This window comes from Desmodus rotundus, chromosome 3 (assembly GCF_022682495.2).
Source record: "Desmodus rotundus isolate HL8 chromosome 3, HLdesRot8A.1, whole genome shotgun sequence".
Taxonomy (NCBI): Eukaryota; Metazoa; Chordata; class Mammalia; order Chiroptera; family Phyllostomidae; genus Desmodus; species Desmodus rotundus.
Window position 1 is genome coordinate 29605226 of NC_071389.1, and position 19620 is coordinate 29624845.

At 49.5% G+C, this 19620-nt stretch overlaps 1 protein-coding gene across 1 annotated transcript; it reads left to right on the plus strand.

Annotated features, from left to right (window-relative positions):
• The first annotated feature begins 1059 nt into the window (after positions 1–1059).
• On the plus strand, positions 1060–19070 carry KIF2C (kinesin family member 2C). Its single transcript, XM_024571143.3, has 21 exons — positions 1060–1265; positions 2216–2310; positions 4719–4814; positions 4978–5026; positions 7111–7233; positions 8422–8544; positions 9075–9175; positions 9794–9889; positions 11002–11056; positions 11147–11309; positions 12353–12443; positions 12707–12770; positions 12848–12939; positions 13724–13866; positions 14634–14838; positions 14948–15058; positions 16270–16337; positions 16683–16788; positions 16883–16999; positions 18213–18336; positions 18456–19070. Exons 1-21 carry the CDS (start codon positions 1202–1204, stop codon positions 18536–18538), a joined length of 2169 nt encoding a protein of 722 aa, XP_024426911.2. The 5' UTR covers positions 1060–1201; the 3' UTR covers positions 18539–19070.
• Positions 19071–19620: the final 550 nt, after the last annotated feature.

Consider the following 19620-nt stretch of genomic DNA (forward strand, 5'->3'; position numbering starts at 1 on the left):
ATCTGCCCTTGGGTGTGGTTTGCAAGTGGCACTAACTGGATTTCCCTTATCCAGCTTCTCCAGTAGGGTGATTTAAGCCACTTACCCTCTGGTTGAGAAGTGTAAACCACCTACTCCCAAGTGTCCTTGGTTACAGAAGATAGGATTTTGTGATTTACCGGATCACTACAAACTTCTTGTTTAACTATCTGTCTCAGTTTCCCCATCCCACGTGTCCTTACTATCTTGTTTCAGTATCATTTCAAAGATGTCTTTTATGGCCACTTTCCCTAAAGTAGGTTCCTCCATTACTGTATTCTCTATTCCAACTGTTTCCCTCAGAGCACTTACCACAATTTGTAACTTGTTATTTACTTCTTTCTGTCATCTGTTCATATTAGAATATTAAGGAAAGTAAGAATTACTGAGTCGCCCTGGCTGGTGTGGCTCAGTGGATTGAGCGCCAGCCTGCAAACCAAAAGGTTCACTGGTTCGATTCCCAGCCGGGGCACATGCTTGGGTTTGCAGGCCAGGTCCACGTGAGAGGCAACAGCACATTGGCGTTCCCCTCCCTCTCTCTCCCTCTCTCTCCCTCCCTCTCTCTAAAAATAAATAAAATCTTTATTTAAAAATGTCAAAACTAGCACCTAGCATGCCTAGCACGTGGTAGATATAATACCAATCTAGTGAACCGGTGCCAAACACAGCCCCACCTTCAAACGTCGCGGTAGCTCTGCAAGGGAGGAAACGTGCCCCGCATTGTGCAAAGAAGCAAACGCAGTCAAGTTTCAAACTTGTCCATGCTCACCGATCTAGTAACTGAAGGAGTCAGGATTAAAACCCATGTCCGTAGACCCCCACAATCCTCACTCACACACCATACCGAAGTCTCCCAGTCGGGGGGACCCGACAGTACAGAAGTACTGGGTTATAACGCCCAGAACACCCACCCTCGCGAAGTCCCCAGCAGCCCCTGCGCTCGGAGGTGCGGCCAGACGGGTGGGCGGTGCCAGGCGCCGGAAGTCCGACCGGAGACTACGTATCCCAGAAGGCTTGGCGGGGCGCCGCTGACTGGTGCAAGCGAGGCGTGAGGACGTTCAGGGACGCTGGCGCGCGGGATTTAAACTGAGCGGTTTACGCGGCGTCAAAACTTCGTAGGATTAGCAGAGTGGGACCTTCTTGCCGTTTGGTGTGTTTTTTCCGGCGCACTGCGGACTGCCCGATGGAGTCGTCGCTTCAGGACCGCTTGTTCCCCGGTCTCGACATCAAGATCCAACGCAGTAATGGTGAGGGGTGGGGTCCCGAGACCAGGGGCACCCGTGGGCTGAGAGACGGCTGAAATTACCGTGTCCCTCCCCCCACAAGCGGCAGGGCCCCGAGACACTGTTGGGGATTCCCCTCACCCCGCAGATCCCGGTTTCCGCACTGGTGATCGGCCTTCCCTACGCAGGGCCAGGGGGCTCTGCACTGGCGGTTGGTCCCCTTCGCGTCCTCTGGGAGTAGGCGGGGCTCCTCCGCGTCAAAGGACTTCCAGGGGAAGTTAGGATGGCTAGGTTAATTTTCCCTCTAAAATTCGCCCTTGGAACGGCCCTGGTCCTGTAGGGACCTCGGCTTCCTGGCCCCTCTACTCCTATATTGTGCACTAGCAGTTTGTCAGGCACTCGGATTCAGGGTAACGAGACAGACCAGATCCCTGCTCTTCAGGAGCTTGCAATTCTCTCTCTCTCTCTCTCTCTCTCTCTCTCTCTCTCTCTCTCTCTCTCTCTCTCTCTCTCCCCTCCCTCCCTCCCTCCCCCTCCCTCTCTTCATTCCGCCCCCCCCCCCCCCCCCCCCCCCCCGCCGTCGAGCAGCTACGGCAGCTCTGGCAGGTCTAATACCCGTGTCATTGAGAGAACCGTCAGGAGTGAGGGAGGGAAACAGGAGCCGTGTGGAGCCTCGGAGCCGGGTGGAGGAGCAGTTCACCAAGGACTAGAGTGACTCTGCTGTCCACACATACCTTCAGCCTACTCTGTCGGCTCTCCTTTGAGTGGGGCTCAATCCTTGTACCCTGCAACTCCGTTTTAACACTTGTTTTCTGCCTCCCTCACTACGGGGTGTTGTAAGGGTGAAGTGCCAGCACTACTGTTAAAAGAAGGAAAGGGAGCTGTCTTTTCCTTCAGGTCAGCTTCACATTGCGAGTCTCCGTGGGGTCCTAAAAGTGAAAAAGATGGGTAACTCTGGCCTTTTCATACTGTAGGCTTAATTCACAGCGCCAATATAAGGACTGTGGACTTGGAGAAAGCCTGTGTTTCCGTGGAATGGACAGAAGGAGGTGCCACAAAGGGCAAAGAGGTAGGTTCTACCTAAAAGATCTGTGTGGAAATGGAACTTGTGAAAGCCTTGTTGTTGTTGTTTTTCTTTTTCAATTAGCCATAATCACGCCGCAGATAAACCTCATGGGCTATGATACTGCCGCCGAGAGCCTCGTTTTTCAGGCTGTGTTGTCCTCCCTGATGTCAAACATGGTCCTCTTTGGATGCATTGGCATTTTATGTAGTAAAGCCTATTCTAAATTGAAGCAATCGACAGTTTCTGGTGCGTTTTTAGAAAGCAAACTGCACAGCATCCTAAAACCTTGCTCAGCCAAGCTAGCTTCGGAATGCCTATGATAATTGTTTGGGGAGCAAAATTGATAATCTAGTTGAGAAGAGAAAAATATGTTTCTGAAACACCAAATAACAGAAGGCAACATGTGATAAATGGCACAGGTGAATAGTGCCAGAACGGCTCAGAGGTGGAACTCCCCGAGGATGAGCTGGCCTTGCGGGAGCGGGCAGGCGGGTTCAGCAGAGGGCCCTCCTGGGATAAGTGAAGAAGCTGGCTTCAGGCAGTAGAAGGCTCAGGGTGCTGGGTCTTCATCTCTGGCACGTAAGATGATTGCGATTTCATTCTGTAGGCAGTGGGGTGCCTTGGAAGGGCTTTGAGGAGAGGAGAGCTATGACTAAGACGTTTATATTTAGAGGCATTGAGATGTGGTGAAGCGGTCACCAGGCTAGGATATGAAAACCTGGATTCTAGCCTGTCTCTGCTGCTACTTTATGTGTCCTCAGGCATGTTTCTGCCGCTCTTAGAAATTCAGTTTTCTTATTTGTAAAATGAGGATCATAATATCTACCTCATAGGGTTGTTGTGAGGACTCATTCAACAAATCCTTTTGTGCCATTTCCAAAATGCCAGGCAAGAGAAAATACAAAAACAACCCATCAGAAACGCCAGTTGAGTGTGTTTGGTGCTGGGGATAGAGAGGTGAGTAAGACAAACCTGGACCCTCTTTCATGGAGCTTAGTGAGATGACACGTCTAAAGGGCTTGCTCAGTGTGGTGCCTTGTGGTAGGTGTGCAGATATTTAGATGGTATATTTGAGAAATAAAAGGACCGAATATTTTATATTATCTTCCCTTGAATCAAGAAGTTCCTAAAATTTCTTTCAACCAGCTATGAGTTCCTTATGATTTGTTTTTGTTTTGTTGTTGTGTAGAAATACAGCCCTTGTTGGGTGTCCCTCCCGCTCAAATATTGCCTGTGGAATAAAGGCCAAACTTATTGTGAGGCATTCAAAGCCTTTTCAAGATTTGGTCTGATCAAGCTTTTTCTCTGTATCACACAAAGTATCCTGTGCCGGGGCAAATGGGGCAGCTCCCCACTCTGTGACCATGCTTAGTGCCTTGCTGCCTTCACACTCTCTTACTCCTTCCTTCTGGGATGTTCAACCTCATTCATCAAGGTACATATCAGTTAATGTCAGCACTAGGATTAGGATGCTGGTCTCCTATGTTTATGCTCTCTGTAGTTTTGGGATTGGAAATGGGGGAGGGATGTATAGCAGGGGTCTGTAGCTGTCCAAGAAAAGTGGACAGAAACATAGTTACTGACCTAGTTCTTCCATGTTATCCCATGCTGCTTTGGTTCCTAGCTCTTAGTACATATGACTTCTCTCCCCCCTTTAGGATGTGAGCTCACCGAAGGCAAGGGTGATGATATGTGTGTCTTAATGGATCTTTGAATACCTTCTTCCTTCTCCTTCCTTATGCAGAATAAATTTTTGAATGAGCCCATTGATAAGTAGGAGGTAAAACTCTCACCCTGGGGTTTGCACTTGCTGTGAAGTATGCTGAAGAAGTTTGAGGGGTTCCTAGAGAGCTTCAGGACTCTGGTGATGTCAACCCAGAATTGTGACCTCATGGCAGGCATGAGCAGGACACTGTGACTGCAGAAGTTTCAGGGCCCATTAAAAAATGTAGGTAGACTTAGGGTTAGGTAGCAGCTCTTAGAAACTTGTCCCCACCCACAACATCCTGGAGAGCCGTCCATTTTACCATCACTGGGACAGTTAGAACTTGTTTCCTCCTCCGTGTCAGCCAGCAAGAGGTGTTTGGTCACTGTGCCCAGCAGGACCCCACTGCCCAGCATAACACTAGAGGAGCCAGGTAGCCTAGATCTACCGAGGCCCGCCTGCTTGCCTGCTTTCCTCGTCACCTCGTTCTCATCACTGCCATCTACCATTAGCTTGGAAATCAGAAAACAATATCCCTCTAGATGGTAAACCATGGCTGAGAAATAAATATTTGTTTATAACTATTAGTACTTGGTGGAATTTAAGGTTGGTAAAGTCTGAATCTAGAGGTAGCCTTGGTTGCAGAGATGCAATTGGTTTGAACAAGCAATGTTGTTTCATTGAAAGTTTTATTTGCTCCTTGCAGATTGATTTTGATGATGTGGCTGCAATAAACCCAGAACTCTTACAGCTCCTTCCCTTACACCCGAAGGATAATCTGCCCCTACAGGTGAATGTAACGGTAGGTGCCTGATCTGGCTGCAGCCAGTTCTCCAGAGGATTCACTTGGCTTGTTGGCTGTTTGCTGGGTTGTTTTCAGGGGCTGCCTAGGACTTCAGCACAGCACATGGGCTCTTGAGAATTGATAAGAGCCATATATTGTGGTGGTGTGTTTTATTTTTCAGAGACAAAAACGCAGATCAGTCAACTCCAAAATTCCTGCTCCAAAGGAAGGTAAGTGGATTACTACTGGCTTATTGTCATGGGCTTGTGCCCGGAACGGTTTTCCTAGGGCTCAGGCAGCTGTGAAGTAGACCCATTGCTCCAGTTTAGTGAGCTTCTATGTAAGCTGAGTCCTGCCGTATCTTCCAGGCTTGTCCTCAGTGAGGAAGAATCCAATCTACAAGGAGGAGGAAATGGGGAGGTATTGGTCAAAGGGTACAAGTTTCAGTTATGCAAGATAAATAAGTCCTCGAGACCTAATGTATAACATAGGGCCTATGATGAACACTGTTGTATTTGTCTACTTAAAAATTTCCTGTAGACCTTGTGTTAGTGTTCTTATCACAAAAGGAAAAAATAACCAAAACAGAGGGAGCGGTAGGAAACTTTTGGAGGTGGTGGGTGTGTTTATGGCATTGATTGTGGTGATGGTTTCATGGATGCATACTTATCTCCAAACCCATTAAGTTGTATACATTAAATATCTACAGCTTTTGTATGTCAATCATGCCTCAAAGCAGTTTTTTAAAAAAATGAATCCAGCCATTCAACCTATAGCTCTTAGGTCAACCTCTTGGGGAACTGGTGCATTTGGAAATTTGCTGACTGGCCTAGAAGTCTTTGCTGTAGAATCCAGAGCAGTCATCAGCCATTGGCAGGCTTGTTTTCTTTCCTCCAGGGTGAGGTGGTGAGCAAGCTGTGAGAAAAGCTGGTTCTGGGCTCTTTAGAAGTGTAGTCAGTGGTGCTATGGATATCTGAGGGTGGGGTAGTGCGGGTGGGATTCCAGCAATGCCTCAGAGTCTAGGAGAAGGTTGTGCTTTCTCTGCAGACGTCGGCATAAACCTACTTCGACTATAATCATCTGTGACCACAGTGGGTGGCTATAGGCACAAACTACCCAAGAAATCCAGCTTATTTTTCAGGGCCAACTATACCTGCACGGCCTACCCCAGTCCAGAGAATATCACTGCCCTGCTAGTTACCCTGCTAGTGATCTAGTTACTTCAGGGGCCAAGATAACCACTGGGCTGCAGCTTCAGGTTCCAGGGGGTCTAGGGTGAAAGGTGGCGCAGTTGCGAGCTTGGACCAGGCATGAGCGACACAGCGCTGGCCCTGTCTTGCCGTCCTGCGGGAGAGATGGGAGTGGCAGCGGTCTCACTCCACGTGCACAGCCCCAAGTGATATTGCCACACAGCCCCTTGTAACGGAAAAAAATCTTTATAAAGGTGCATACTATTGGACAGTAGAGATGAAACGCAAGATTACAAATCTTTTGGGACAAGGGAAAGCTGTAATAATTCATGCTCTTTGTGAAAGACATGGGTTATATAGAGTCTAAAATCAGGTCAGCCTAAAATTAGGAGACTCGGGAATTCAGTACAGTCGGACTTTTCCTGTATGACACCTTGTGTTCTATTTCCAAGTTTATGACTTCCTTTATTTTATCGGTGAATGGTTTCTCTCTTACAGAGGGAAACTATATTGATGGTTAGAAGTTGGTAAGAATTCAAATATAACTCATTTGTTTCCCTCAGTTAAGCATACTTGGAAGATTCTAGAAAATCAAGGCAGCTGATTCCGTGGGTTTCGGATGATGTGGCCCAGGTTGGCTCTGTAAAGCCTCCTGGAGCAGTGGTAAAAGCCCAGCCTTTGCAGTCACAGTCCTGGGTTCATATCCTGGCGCTGACACTTAAAATCGTGTGACACTGGGCCTGTTGCTTAATTTCTCTGAGCTTTAACGTTCCCTTCCCTCACATAGAAATACTGGTGTTTACCTCATAGTGTTGTTCTGAGGTATGGGAGGATTGCTGTAGAATAGTAGGTGTGGGATTAGGTCTGTCTCTCTAGAAATGACTTCATATTGGCTGTAGGTCCCTCCATTTACTCAAGACAGATGCTCTTGTGGAAGATCTCCTTGCCCTCAGGAGCCCTGGGATCTGCAGAATGTGAACAAATTAGTTTTGGGGTCACTAGTACTTAGACTAATTTTTCCTTTCCTGGTGGTCTGGACCCATCTCACCCCTCATAGAATCTTGGAGGGGTGCCCCCATCAGCCCTCCTGACCGGACCGCACTGATTGCCCCCTGCTTCCTCAGGTCTCCGAAGCCGCTCCACTCGCATGTCCACTCTCTCAGAGGGTCGCATCACCACTCAGGAGAATAATATGGAGGTGGAGCTGCCAGCACCCGCAAACCCCCGCAAGCACTTTTCAGTTCCCAGTGAGTAACGAATCTGTTCTCCCTGTTTGAGGCCCCGGGGCGGCTCCTCACACATCACCCTGGACCTGTTCCGGAATACCCTAAGACTCCTGCACTCCCCGGACATAGCACCTGTTCTGCCCCTGCCCCACAGCTCCCTTACCTGGAAAATCTCTCTTTTTAACTCCACTGAAACATAGCATATAGTGTATATAGAAAAGTGAACATATCATTGAGTATCTAGTTCTCGAACACAGTCATATAACTAATACCCAGATCTAACAGCATTACCAGCACCCAAAAGCCCCCTGAGGCACCCTTCCTGTTGCTAAGCCCCCAACGGAATCTATAATCTTGACTTCTGGTAGCATAAATTAGTTTTTTCTCATTTTGAACTTTATATATATGGAATTTAAAAAATAGCTTTAATTGTCAACTTTTATGAGACATAAGGTAGATGCAGATTTTGTAAGGCCCACAATCATTACATCTTACTTACGGGCCGGCAGAAGTGAGGCCTGCTTGAGTATGGTTGGTAGGGCAATAATGTGGGCGAAATAGTTTATAGTTTTAACTTGAACATTTCACCTGAAATGTCATGTGGTGTGCTTGAGTGTGATATTGTTATGATACAGAATTACATGCTTATGGTTTTGTAATAAAAAAGGGGTGTTATTTGTGCTGGACCCTGTAAGTCAAATTCAGCTCTTACAAAATGAAGTAAACAAAAGGATCGCGTCCAAGTATGGGAACTAATGAGTCGTCATGGGTTGTATCTTTCGGGGTTGAATTAATATAGTTGTTGCCCAGGTTTCCATTATTGCTGGCTTTTCAGTCTTTGCTCCTGTTAACCACCTGGGTTCCAAGGCTTGTGAGAAGTCAGAAAGGCCTGGCCTAAGAAGCCATGCTTGGGTCAAGCCTAAGTAATTCAAGCTTTTAAAGGCTTTTCCTTTCATGGTGAAGCCCATACAGAGGTACTCAAACACTCTTTTAAAATCTTTCCCAGGAGCCAGCCTCTGAAAAGATACTGGTGTGGTGCAGGGTGTGGGATGAGGCGAAGGGGAAAGCCCAAGCTCTGCTCACACTGTAGGAGCCTGAGCCCTTGCTGAGCTGGCAGCCAGGAGCCCTTCTGGCCCATGGCCCGCTAGGGAACGTTGCGTACAGCTGTGTAGCCTGCCTCCTTCTCCAGTGACTCTTGTTCCCTCACAGCTGGCCCTCCTAGGAATGCCTGCCCTGCAGTGGCTGAAATACCATTTCCGATGGTCAGCAAGGAGGTGGAAGAGCAAGTCCATTCCATCCAAGGCAGCTCTTCTGCAAACCCTGTGAACTCAGGTAGACGCGCAGAGCTGTCTGCTGCCCTGTTCCTAGTGCAGGACAAGAGTTACATCCTGTCTCAAACCTGGCCTGCCTTGGCACCTGAGTTCAAACTACATTTGTCACTGGGGGCAGGGGGAGGTGTTTCCTTGTGGCCATGGAAATAACTTTTCACAAGAGGTGATCCTGTCCCCTTAAGCTGGCAGGAACCTCCTGACATAATTGAGGTGCTGACACCTGAAGAACAGCCCAGAATAACTGGTGAGAGCAAGCAGAAATGGTCATACCTTTTCTGGTTGTTGAGAAAATGCCAAAGAGGTTTGGAGAGAGCTTGGGTTAGACCTGGGGTACTCACATTAGCAAATCTTTACTTCATGGCTCTGGCCATCCCAAGAGTCACAGCTGCTTCCTCTCCTTGCATTTGGTGACTTAAGTGCAAGGGTCTAGAGAAGGCCTCGTCCTGGGAAAGGCCCAGGACTCAGCACAGCAGCCAGAGAAGAGAGGCTGGCCGGCCTCAACAAGTAAAAACATGAGCCTTTCCCCCCTAGTTCGGAGGAAATCGTGTATTGTGAAGGAAATGGAAAAAATGAAGAACAAACGAGAAGAGAAGAGGGCCCAGAACTCTGAAATGAGAATGAAGCGAGCTCAGGTACCTTTCCTGGGAAGCTAGGGCCAGGGGTTCGCAGGTATCCTTAACTGCAACATTAACAGCAACACAGGTACAGTTGGGCCCCGGCATTACTGAGGCTCCAGTTCTGATATCCAGGAAGTTTAACTGGTGTCTCATCAGGATTCAGAGAACAAGTAAATCAGATCTTTTTCTGAGGGCCTTCCGATGAGGACTGTCTATGCGGATTGTCTGGTGGGCACACCCAGCGCGTAGTGCACTGGACCGCGGGGCTGCTGGGCACAGGTGCCTGCTTTCCCCCAACTCCCTCGTTGTGTGTAGGTGGCGGACGTGCTGCGGTGCAATTCTGGCTTGCAGCGGTTCCTTTAGCTGGGTTAATGGCTCTGGGGAATCCTAGCCTAATCTCCTATGATGTGGGACAGTGGCCCTCGCCCCAGTTCCCAGAGTGGTTTGGTGCATGCCTAGGCCCCACTGGGCTCTCAGTCTAGAGCTGGGGTGGGAGGAAGTGAGATCGTGTGGGGCTTTTGTCCAGTCGGGTGGGCCAAGTGCACATGAAGAGGGGGTGCTTCTGCTTCACACTAAGGTTTGACAGTACTTACATCTTAGCAGTCAGTTCCTTTTTGCTATTGTCTCAAACAGGAGTATGACAACAGCTTTCCAAACTGGGAATTTGCCCGGATGATTAAAGAATTTCGGGCTACTTTGGATTGCCATCCACTTACTATGACTGATCCTGTGAGTAAATCCCATTAAAAGACAGGAAACTTCTCTTTAAAGGAGTGAGCCACTGTGCGCTCCCTCCTGAGAGCATGCCCACACCTTTTTTCTCCCAGGTGTACATCTCCTACATTCTGGGGGACCCCATGAGACTTGCAAGTAGGGGACCAATGGGCGGCAGCATCTTGTGCTGAGCTAACCTCTGAACCCGTCTCCAAAGCCTCCTTTTCTCTGACTTCTCAGGGAGTCAAAGCAGCCCTCTCTGGGCTGCCTTGTGGCTGCTTCTATCCTGAGCCCTTTCTTGTTTCATGTCCCCAGCTTTAATAAATGTACTCTATAAATAAATAAATAAACAAACAAATAAATAAATAAGCAAGCAAGCAAGCTGTGAGCGCTGGCTGGGCAGCTCAGTTGGTTAGAGCATTGTCCCTCTACGCCAAGGTTGCGGGTTTAATCCCTGGTCAGGGCACACACAAGAATCAACCAGTGAGTGTTTTTCTCTCTCCTCTCTTCTCTAAAATCAATAAATTAAAAATTTAAAGAGGCATGAGAGCATTGAGAAATCTTCACTCCCCCTGGAGTTAGTGAGGCCTGGATGGGAGAGTCTGATTTTTTTCTTTTTTTTTCTTTGCAAATGCTTTGTGTATTGGTTTTTAGAGAGAGGGGAAGGAAGAGAGAGAGAAACATCCATCAGTTACCTCTCACACATCCCCAGCTGGGGGCCGGGCTGGCGTCCCAGGCATGTGTGCTGACTGGGAATTGAACCAGCAAACTTACGGTTCACAGGCTGGTGCTCAGTCCACTGAGCCACACCAGCCAGTGTGAGAGTGTGATCTTTATAAACTGCCCTCGACTCCCACCCTGCCCACTTTCACAGGTTGGCCAAATTCCTACTAATAATCATGAAAGTGTGTTGAAACCTGTGGACAGCAGAGTGAGAAGACTGGGAAGAAAATTCAGAGATACCCTCTTGTGCTCTTGAGTAACTAATGCGGGAGGCAGGGTCCTAGTATTAGATCTTGGCTCCCAACTGGGCCAGACCCGGAAATAGAAGGGGAGGGGCTCTGGAGCTTTCTTTAATACTGCCCTAACCTTTTATTGGTTGGTTGTCTCCTCTCATCCTCTTGAAGATTGAAGAGCACAGGATATGTGTTTGTGTTAGGAAACGCCCGCTGAATAAACAAGGTAAACTTCATTCAGTCAGAAAGAGGCTTTAGAGTGACTGAGGGTTCCCATGTCCAGGAAGCATCCCCTGAAAATACTCTCCTTCTGCAGAATTGGCCAAGAAAGAAATAGACGTGATTTCTGTTCCTAGCAAGTGTCTGCTCTTTGTACATGAGCCCAAGTTAAAAGTGGACTTAACGAAGTATCTGGAGAACCAGGCATTCTGCTTTGACTTTGCGTTTGATGAAACAGCTTCAAATGAAGTCGTCTATAGGTGAGTCCCTTGGCTCTTTCCCCCACCCCCTGTCATCCCCTTTGGTCTTCTCCATGCAAGACATTGTGGTAACACTGCTCACAGGCATGCTGAGCTCTAAAGCCCTTCCTGGCCTCCTCTCGTGCTTTCCTTGGATCAGCTATCACATGGAGTTGGGTCTGGGTCTGGTTCCTGGGCTGCCGTATGCCATTTTGCAACGTTAGCAGCCCGTCCTCAAATGGCTCGGAAGTGAGGTTACCCATTGCATTCTCTGAGGCTGGTCTGGGCAGGCTTCAGGGGTGCTTCTGGTGTCTTATGCAGCCACCCCATTACCCATTCAGCAAACTCTAGGACTGCTCTGTCTAATATAGCATCCACTAGCCTCACGTGGCTGTTTACTAAAAGTTAAATAAAATGAAAAATTCATTTCTTCAGTCACACAAGCCACATTTCAAGTTTTTGACAGCCACATGTGGAAGTGGCTACTATTGGACAGCACCGATACGGAATATTTCCATCATCACAGGAAGTTCTACTAGATAACACTGCTCTAAACCAGAAGCCGACAAGCTTCTGGGCTATGCTTGGCTCAGTTCCTTTTTACAGGACTCTCAAACTAAGAGTGGTTTCTATGTCTTTAAAGGATTGTTTTAAAACAATGCGACAGACCTATGTGGCCCACAAAGCCTGCAATAGTTTATAGACTCCTAAATATTTAGAGGGCTCCCTCTGATCCCTGTAGCATGTCTCATGCTGGAAGTCAGCTGCTAAGTTCAGGCTTTCATCTTATGTCTCCAAAGTCAGCGGAGGGGCTGGTGGCTCAGAGTGTGGGCCGTCAGCTTGCTCTTGACAAGTCAGGCCAGCCCCGCTTCAGTCAGCTAGGAGAATTTCAGATTGTAAGTGGTGCTGGGGTCAGGTTGGGACCATTTTGCAGGACAGGATTACTAGTGCTTGGAAGGAGGAATCGAGGACCCAGGAATTCTTCGGTGGGAGGGCAGCAGGACCATATTCCAGGGTGCACATTTTGGTCAGAGACGTACATTCTTCCCTATCCTTTCTCCTAGGTTCACAGCAAGGCCACTGGTACACACAATCTTCCAAGGTGGAAAGGCAACCTGTTTTGCATATGGTCAGACAGGAAGTGGCAAAACACATGTGAGTATTTAGGCATGGCTGGGCATGAGTTTGCCCATGGGGCAACAGGGGGTTTCTGAAAAAGAAAACTGAGTTGCTTGTAGAAAATCCCCTCCATGCAGAGGCCTCATCACCAGATAGGCTTGCTGCGCCAGGTGCAGAGAGAGGCCTTAGCAGGTCCAGCCTCCTGGCTCTGGTGTGGCCTGCGGTGGTGGTGGAGCCAGTAGTGCTCTAGCCTAGGCCAAGGGCCGTTTACCAAGGTCTTCTGCCCCTTTCCTTTGCAGACTATGGGTGGAAACCTCTATGGGAAAGCCCAGAATGCATCCAAAGGGATCTACGCGATGGCCTGTAAGTAGCGTGTTCTGCTGCAGTGGGGTTGGGCACAGAAAGCAGGTTGCTAACTTAATCCATGATCTCTCCCGTAGCCCATGACGTCTTCCTCATGAAGAATCAGCCCCGTTACCGGAACCTGGGCCTGGAAGTCTATGTGACATTCTTTGAGATCTATAATGGGAAGGTAGCTGCCAAGGAGACCCTGTTTATTCTGTTGGGGCCCCTGAACTCTTAAAACTTTGAAGTTGGCTAGAAATGGTAGAAGCCCAGCAATCTGTGAGTTGTGGAGCTTTTGGGCCACTCTGCCCTTACAGGTCGGGGGAGGGGTTATCTGGTGGTGGGACCAAGCCCAGCAAGTATGGCAGGAACACTCCTCAGAGCTCCTTCTCAGGCGGTAGGTTTGCCCTGTGTGTGCCCCGTGCTCTCTCCACCCACCTCCTTCATAACTCTCTTTTTCCTTTGGTCACGCATATGTGTTCTCATACTCATGTTCATCCTTCCTCTCTCATTTCCAGTCCCCATCTGTGTGTGAATAAATAAATAAATACGCACACATCTGTTTTTGCAGTTGACTCCCTTAGAGCAGGATCTAGGCAGTAATAACAGCTAATGTTGATCATTAATGTGACATGTGCTAAGCACTATTCTAACACTTGTTTCAATTCATTTATTAATCACAACGGCCTCCAAGGAAGTATTACTGTCACTATTCTGCAGATGAGAAGTAAGCCTAGAGTGAGTGGTTAAGGGCTTTCCAGGCTCCCGTAGCTAGTACAGTATCAGAGTTGTGTCACACTGAGGCAGCCCAGTTTAGAAACCAGGCCCTTTGCTAGTCTGCCCAGCTCAGCCTCTGTGTGCCTTTCCTGCTGCCTGTCCTTGTCTACACTGGGGCAGTCCCTGACAGAGGGAGGAGGCAGGTGGGGTGCCCGGTGCCTGACGGTCTTAGCCTGTTCCCCTGCCTGGCACAGCTGTTCGACCTGCTCAACAAGAAGGCCAAGCTGCGTGTCCTGGAGGACGGGAAGCAGCAGGTGCAGGTGCTGGGACTGCAGGAGCACCTGGTGAACTGTGCTGACGATGTCATCAAGATGATCGACATAGGAAGTGCCTGCAGGTCAGAATTCTAGTGAGGGGAAGGGGCCACCGCCTAGTGCCCAGTTCAGGTGACAGAGATGAGCTCTGAGCCTGCTGTGGTTCCACAGATGCCTGCCTTCTCTGCCTCGGGGAGGGCCGCGAAGGCCTCTGCAATAAGGGGCCAGCAACTTGAAATGTCTTAAATGTAAGCAAGGCAGGCTTTATTCCTGGACTTTTGGTCCAAAGGCATGCCTCCAGACTTCTTTCTTTACTGTTCCCTCCCTCTGGGATGGGAGACAGGAGCTCTGGGTCTGTTCTAGGCTGGAGGTGCTGGGGCCACAGCTCCTGTGCAGAGGTCGGGAAGTGCTCTTCGTCCAGGGCTCTGGGCATGGTACAGTGGGGTGCTGGGCAGCTTTCAGAGGCCCAGGGAGCAAGCTGCCCTCCACAGGGCCCTCAAGTTTTAGCAAATGGTTCATGACAACCCCTCCTTCCCTTTGAGCCTTGTAACAGAGGCAGCTCGTTGTTCCCCGTGTTTTTATGGGCCCTCAGGTCTGGCCAAGCCCCTAGCACAGAATCCAGTACCGTAGCCACCAGGAAAACTGACTAGGGCCAGAGCTGCAGAGAGAGCTTCTGCCCAGGGAAGGCAGAACAGAAATCTGCGACAAAGATACAGGACTTCTTAGACTTTTGACCCGTGTCCCTCTCTAACGGGACTCACTGCTGCAGCCTGGGGTACCTTGGACCGGGTGCCATGGTGGCTGGTGACCGCAGGAGCTCATAGCTTTTTTTTGCCCTCCTTTACCATAGGACCTCTGGGCAGACATTTGCCAACTCCAACTCTTCCCGCTCCCATGCCTGCTTCCAGATTCTTCTTCGAGCCAAAGGGAGAGTGCATGGCAAGTTCTCTTTGGTGGATCTGGCAGGGAACGAACGAGGTGCGGACACTTCCAGTGCTGACCGGCAGACCCGCATGGAAGGCGCAGAAATCAACAAAAGTCTTCTGGCTCTGAAGGTAGCAGTGGCTAGCTAGAGGGGGCTGGTCTGGGGGACGGCTGGTGGAGGGAGGAAGTGGGCAGCATGAGAGGAAGGAAGGGACCTCAGTTGCACCTACTGCCCCACAGGAGTGCATCAGGGCCCTAGGACAGAACAAGGCTCACACCCCATTCCGCGAGAGCAAGCTGACACAGGTGCTGCGGGACTCCTTTATCGGGGAGAACTCAAGGACCTGTATGGTGAGTAGGGGAGTTTTTAGTCCTGTCCTAGGCACAGGCCTGGTGCCCTTGGTTGTCTGGGTTTCTGGGCTGTAACTTGACTGAGTTTTACCCCCTGCCTTCCAGTACCAACCTCCTTTCTGACTACCTCTATGTGCTCCCTGTAGTGTATGTCGTGCTGCTCTGGGTTTGGGGGGGGTCATTCCTCCCTTATCTGGTGGGAAGGAAGCTACAGAATTCTGAAGGCAGACCTTTGGGGAAGCAGGAGAGGCAAGTCATGGCTTCTGTGGCTTCTGCTTGGGTTCCTTGGCTCCCAGCCTAGAAAATAAGAAAGGCCCTGGCTGGTGTGGCTCAGTGGATGGAGTGCCGGCCTGCAAACCAAAGGGTCACCAGTTCGATTCCCAGTCAGGGCACATGCCTGAGTTGCCGGCCGGGTCCCCAGTAGTGGACACGTGAGAGGCAATCACACATTGATGTTTCTCGCCCTCTCTCCCTCCCTTCCTCTCTCTCTAAAAATAAAGAAATAAAAATCTAAAAAAGAAAAGAAAGGGTTATGGCCTTGAGTGGCTTTTTGTCCCTTATTTTATCCATAAGCCCTTCTATCTAGAGTCTGCCCTACCTCCACTCAAGGGAATATCCTCTCCACTCTCTGCTGGGGAAAATAGGGATTTCTGACGAAGCTCTAAACCCTTCTTCCTGAGACATTATCCCTGAGCCAGCCTGGGTAACTGAGGGTTCCAGTAGGAGCCACAGCACCTTAAGGTGTGATCTTGGTTTGAGGAATGGGTCAGTAAAGAGATAAAGAAGGGGGGGTGTTAATAAGATGTGCCTTTAAAGTCAGGGAATCAATTTTTTAAAATATTTTTAAAAATTACATTTAGAGAGAGAGAAGAACGGGGAGAGTGATAAAGAGAAAGAGATACCAGTTTGTTTTTCTTCTAACTTATGTATTCATTGGTTGCTTCTTGTCTGCACCCTGACTAGGCATCAAACCCATAACCTTGGTGTATCGGGATGATGCTCCAACCAACTGAGCTACCCGGCCAGGGCAGAAACCAATTTTTAAAGAGCCTTAAGGTGCAGTGCCCGTGGAGCAAGTTACCTTGCACAGAATGGGTGCTAAATGAGTTCTTCCTTCAATGCCATGTGGGTGTCAGTAGCTCAGAGAGACTCCTCCTGGCAGCCTTTCCTCTTGGTCCCCGACCTTTAACCACCCATTCCCTCTTTTGCAGATTGCCATGATCTCACCAGGCATAAGCTCCTGTGAATATACTTTAAACACACTAAGATATGCAGACAGGTACCAGTACCTATGGCCAGGTGGGTGGGCAACAGGGTATGGGAGTAGGGAAATGAATGGCAGAGATAAAAGAGGGAAGAGGCTCTGGGGTTAAGTACCTACTGTCTACTCTTCTGTGATTCAGTGAACCTGAGGCTCAGGAGTTCGGATATGATGATAGGTCTGTCCCAAACCTCTCCAGGCGCCAGTAGGGAGTCAGCATTCCTGAGGGTCTTTTCCTAGGCCAAAGGCAAAGCTGCTACTCCATCCCCTTGAAGCCCCAAGTCTGACAGTCTTAAGTGGTACAGCGCTTTTGGTATAGCCAAGGAGGTTGCTATGGAATCTGAGACTTTCTTGTTTCCCCAGGGTCAAGGAGCTGAGCCCCCACAGTGAGCCCAGTGGGGAGCAGCCAGTTCAGATGGAAATAGAAGAGACAGAAGCCAGCTCAAATGGCTCCCTGACTGCAGACAATGTAAGGGGCAGGGTGGGGCCAGCAGGACAGAACCATGGCCTCCTGAGATGGGAACTGGGCCATATTGTTGTATCTCTCCTTTTGGCTCCCTTAGTTTTCCAAGGAAGAAGAAGAAGAACTGTCTTCCCAGATGTCCAGCTTTAATGAAGCCATGACACAGATCAGGGAGCTGGAGGAGAGGGCCGTGGAAGAGCTGAAGGAGATTATACAGGTGGGAAGCTGGCCCTGGCCTGGGAGGAACTAGATACCACCCTGGCACAGGCCTGCAGCTGCGCTCAGCAACATTTCTTGAATGTGACCTGGGCTTCGCTCCCATAGGTCTTCAGGTTGGCATGGCAAGAGGCAACCCTCTACCCCAGCATTCCTTAGTTCTCCAACTGTTCATCCATCTGCTCTTCTTAGGCAGCTAATACCACACCCTCTTCTTTATTCTGGCACACGTAGGCTTTCCTCTAACCTTCTAGTCGGAGCTAGTCTCTCTACACCATGCTTCTGATTGGGGTTTTAGAGGGTGGTTTATATGCAGGGACCTTGTTATTCGGTGAAGGTTGAGTTAGTACTTTCTATATGCCAGCTCCTGTACTGAGGCCAAGGTCCAAAACCATGAAGTATGGATAGTAGACCCTAAAATAAGACTTGCTCAATCCTGATTCTTCTATTTACAAGTCAATTTCCTTGTGAAAGTCATTTAGTTTCACTAGGCCTCAAACTGAAGGGTCACCGGTTCAATTCCTGGTAAGGGCACATGCAAAAATTGGCTTTATGGTTCATACCAGAGGCCCAGACTTCTTCCTGAGGGCAGTGGATGCCTTTGGAGGAAGTTAAATGGAGTGGTACCGTCGTCATATCAGAGCTTGGGTACATCATTGTAGCCACAGTGTGGAGTCTGGTTTGGGGACATGGGGAAAGTGTCAAGAGAGGCGGTGGGGAGTTGAGAGCCATTATTGGATCATTAGAAAGATTGATGTTGGTGCCTAGACTGAGTGTGGCAGTGACCATGGGACTGGAGTAAGGGCAAGATATCTGGGAACCATTTAAAGGGTGGGCTTGGTAGGATTTGGGGACAAGAAAGGTGAAAGAGTTAAGTTGTTGCTCAGATTTCTGGCTTGGGCTTCAAGATGGAGGACAGCATTCATTTGACGTAATAGACAGGGATGGGAGGTGGGGATAAGGGGACTAAATGGTAATGGGGGGAAATACAATAAAATAAACCAATGAAGAGACAGGGAGGAGTCTGGGGTAGGGAAGAGGACGAATTCAGTTTGGGGACTTCAGCAGGAGAGTCAGGAGGCCGGGTGTGGGCCATGCCTGGAGGAATGGGCTTCTCGCACAGGCATCTGCATTGCGGCAGGGCCTCGGGAATGATTTGCTAAATTGGTTTGGTTATTGTTTGAACTGACAAGGTCATCCCTGTGCCGTTGCAGCAAGGGCCAGGCTGGCTTGAGCTCTCCGAGATGACTGAACAGCCAGACTACGACCTGGAGACCTTTGTGAACAAGGCAGAGTCTGCCCTGGCCCAGCAAGCCAAGCATTTCTCAGCCCTGCAAGGTGGGTGCAGTTGGACAGGATGGGGCCTCTGCAGGTGAAGGCAGCTCTGCCCTGGGAGAATAGGGCCTCTGAGACGCCCACTAACCCCGAGTGCACCACCTCCCCTTCCTTCCTTCCAGACACCATCAAGGCCTTGCGCCTGGCCATGCAGCTGGAAGAGCAGGCCAGCAAACAAATGAGCAGCAAGAAACGGCCCCAGTGACGACTGCAAATAAAGATGCTTGGTTTCACGCCAGCCTTTTCACCATCTAACCCCTCCCCAGTGAACTTCGGGCTCAGGTCCTGATCTGGAACAGGCTTTGGTAAATGCCAAGTATTGGGGCATCAGGGCCAGGACAGATGGGGAGGGCATCAGAGTGACAGGACACTCCTTTTCCTCAACTGTAGCCTGGAAGGGAGCAAGGATGGGAGAATGGGACTTTTAACTACCCTGTGTGGCCCTTCTCTCCCAGTGGGGAAGGCTGGTGGCACAGAGCTTTCCCTTGGGTGGCATTCTGCCTGTGTGGACGGCCGCTGGTGGAGGACTCCCTGGGGTTTCCCTGGCTCTGGGGAGAGGCAAGGAGCCTTAGCCCAGCTCTGCTGGCTGTGGCCTGCTGTCCACACCCTTGGTCTGGGCACTAATATGTCTTGTACTTTAGAAGTTTCTAGAACTTCTTCCTTGTCCAGGAGGATCCCTGCTGTTTTGTGTTTTGTGTTTTTATATTGTGTCTAACAATAAAGAACGGGGAAAGTCAGTCTGTTGAGTGGCATGTGGGAAGGGCCTGGGATGTGACTGGACCCTCTGGAACTAAGAACGCTCTGCAGCTCAGCGCAATGCTGGTTCTGTGCTCTACCCAGGAGACCAAATCCACACCTGCAGTTAAGTGACATGTTGAAGACTCCAGCCTCTGTCTTGTTCAGTGACGCTCACTAGGCCCCAGGTCCTGTCCTGGGAACAGGAGCTATGAAGCAGAAAGGAGATGGTGCTCTGTCAGTTACAGTCTGCTCAGCGCATGTTAGATTCTGTGGGGTTTTCAGCGGCTGTGAAGCTGGGGAAATCCCAGCTGGACCAAGGACACCGGACCTCATCTTCCCAGCCCTTTGACCCTCAATAAAATGATTTGACTTGCCCCCTGCCAAAAAAAAAAAAAAAAAAAAGATTCTATGGGAACGCAGAAGAAAGCACTTGGCTTGCTACACAAGAAAGGATTTCAAGTTGGTCTTGAAATTTCCCAGGTAGACTGAGGGACCAGACATAGGTGTCGGACAGTTTGGGGACTGGAGGACTCCATATTCAGTGTCATG

What these genes read in the sequence shown, in the direction of transcription:
- KIF2C (XM_024571143.3), top strand. Translation starts at nt 1,202, where the DNA reads ATGGAGTCGTCGCTTCAGGACCGCTTGTTCCCCGGTCTCGACATCAAG. An exon ending in CAAGATCCAACGCAGTAATG is followed by an intron (nt 1,266 to 2,215) that starts GTGAGGGGTGGG and finishes TTCATACTGTAG; the next exon opens with GCTTAATTCACAGCGCCAAT. An exon ending in TTGAGATCTATAATGGGAAG is followed by an intron (nt 12,940 to 13,723) that starts GTAGCTGCCAAG and finishes TGCCTGGCACAG; the next exon opens with CTGTTCGACCTGCTCAACAA.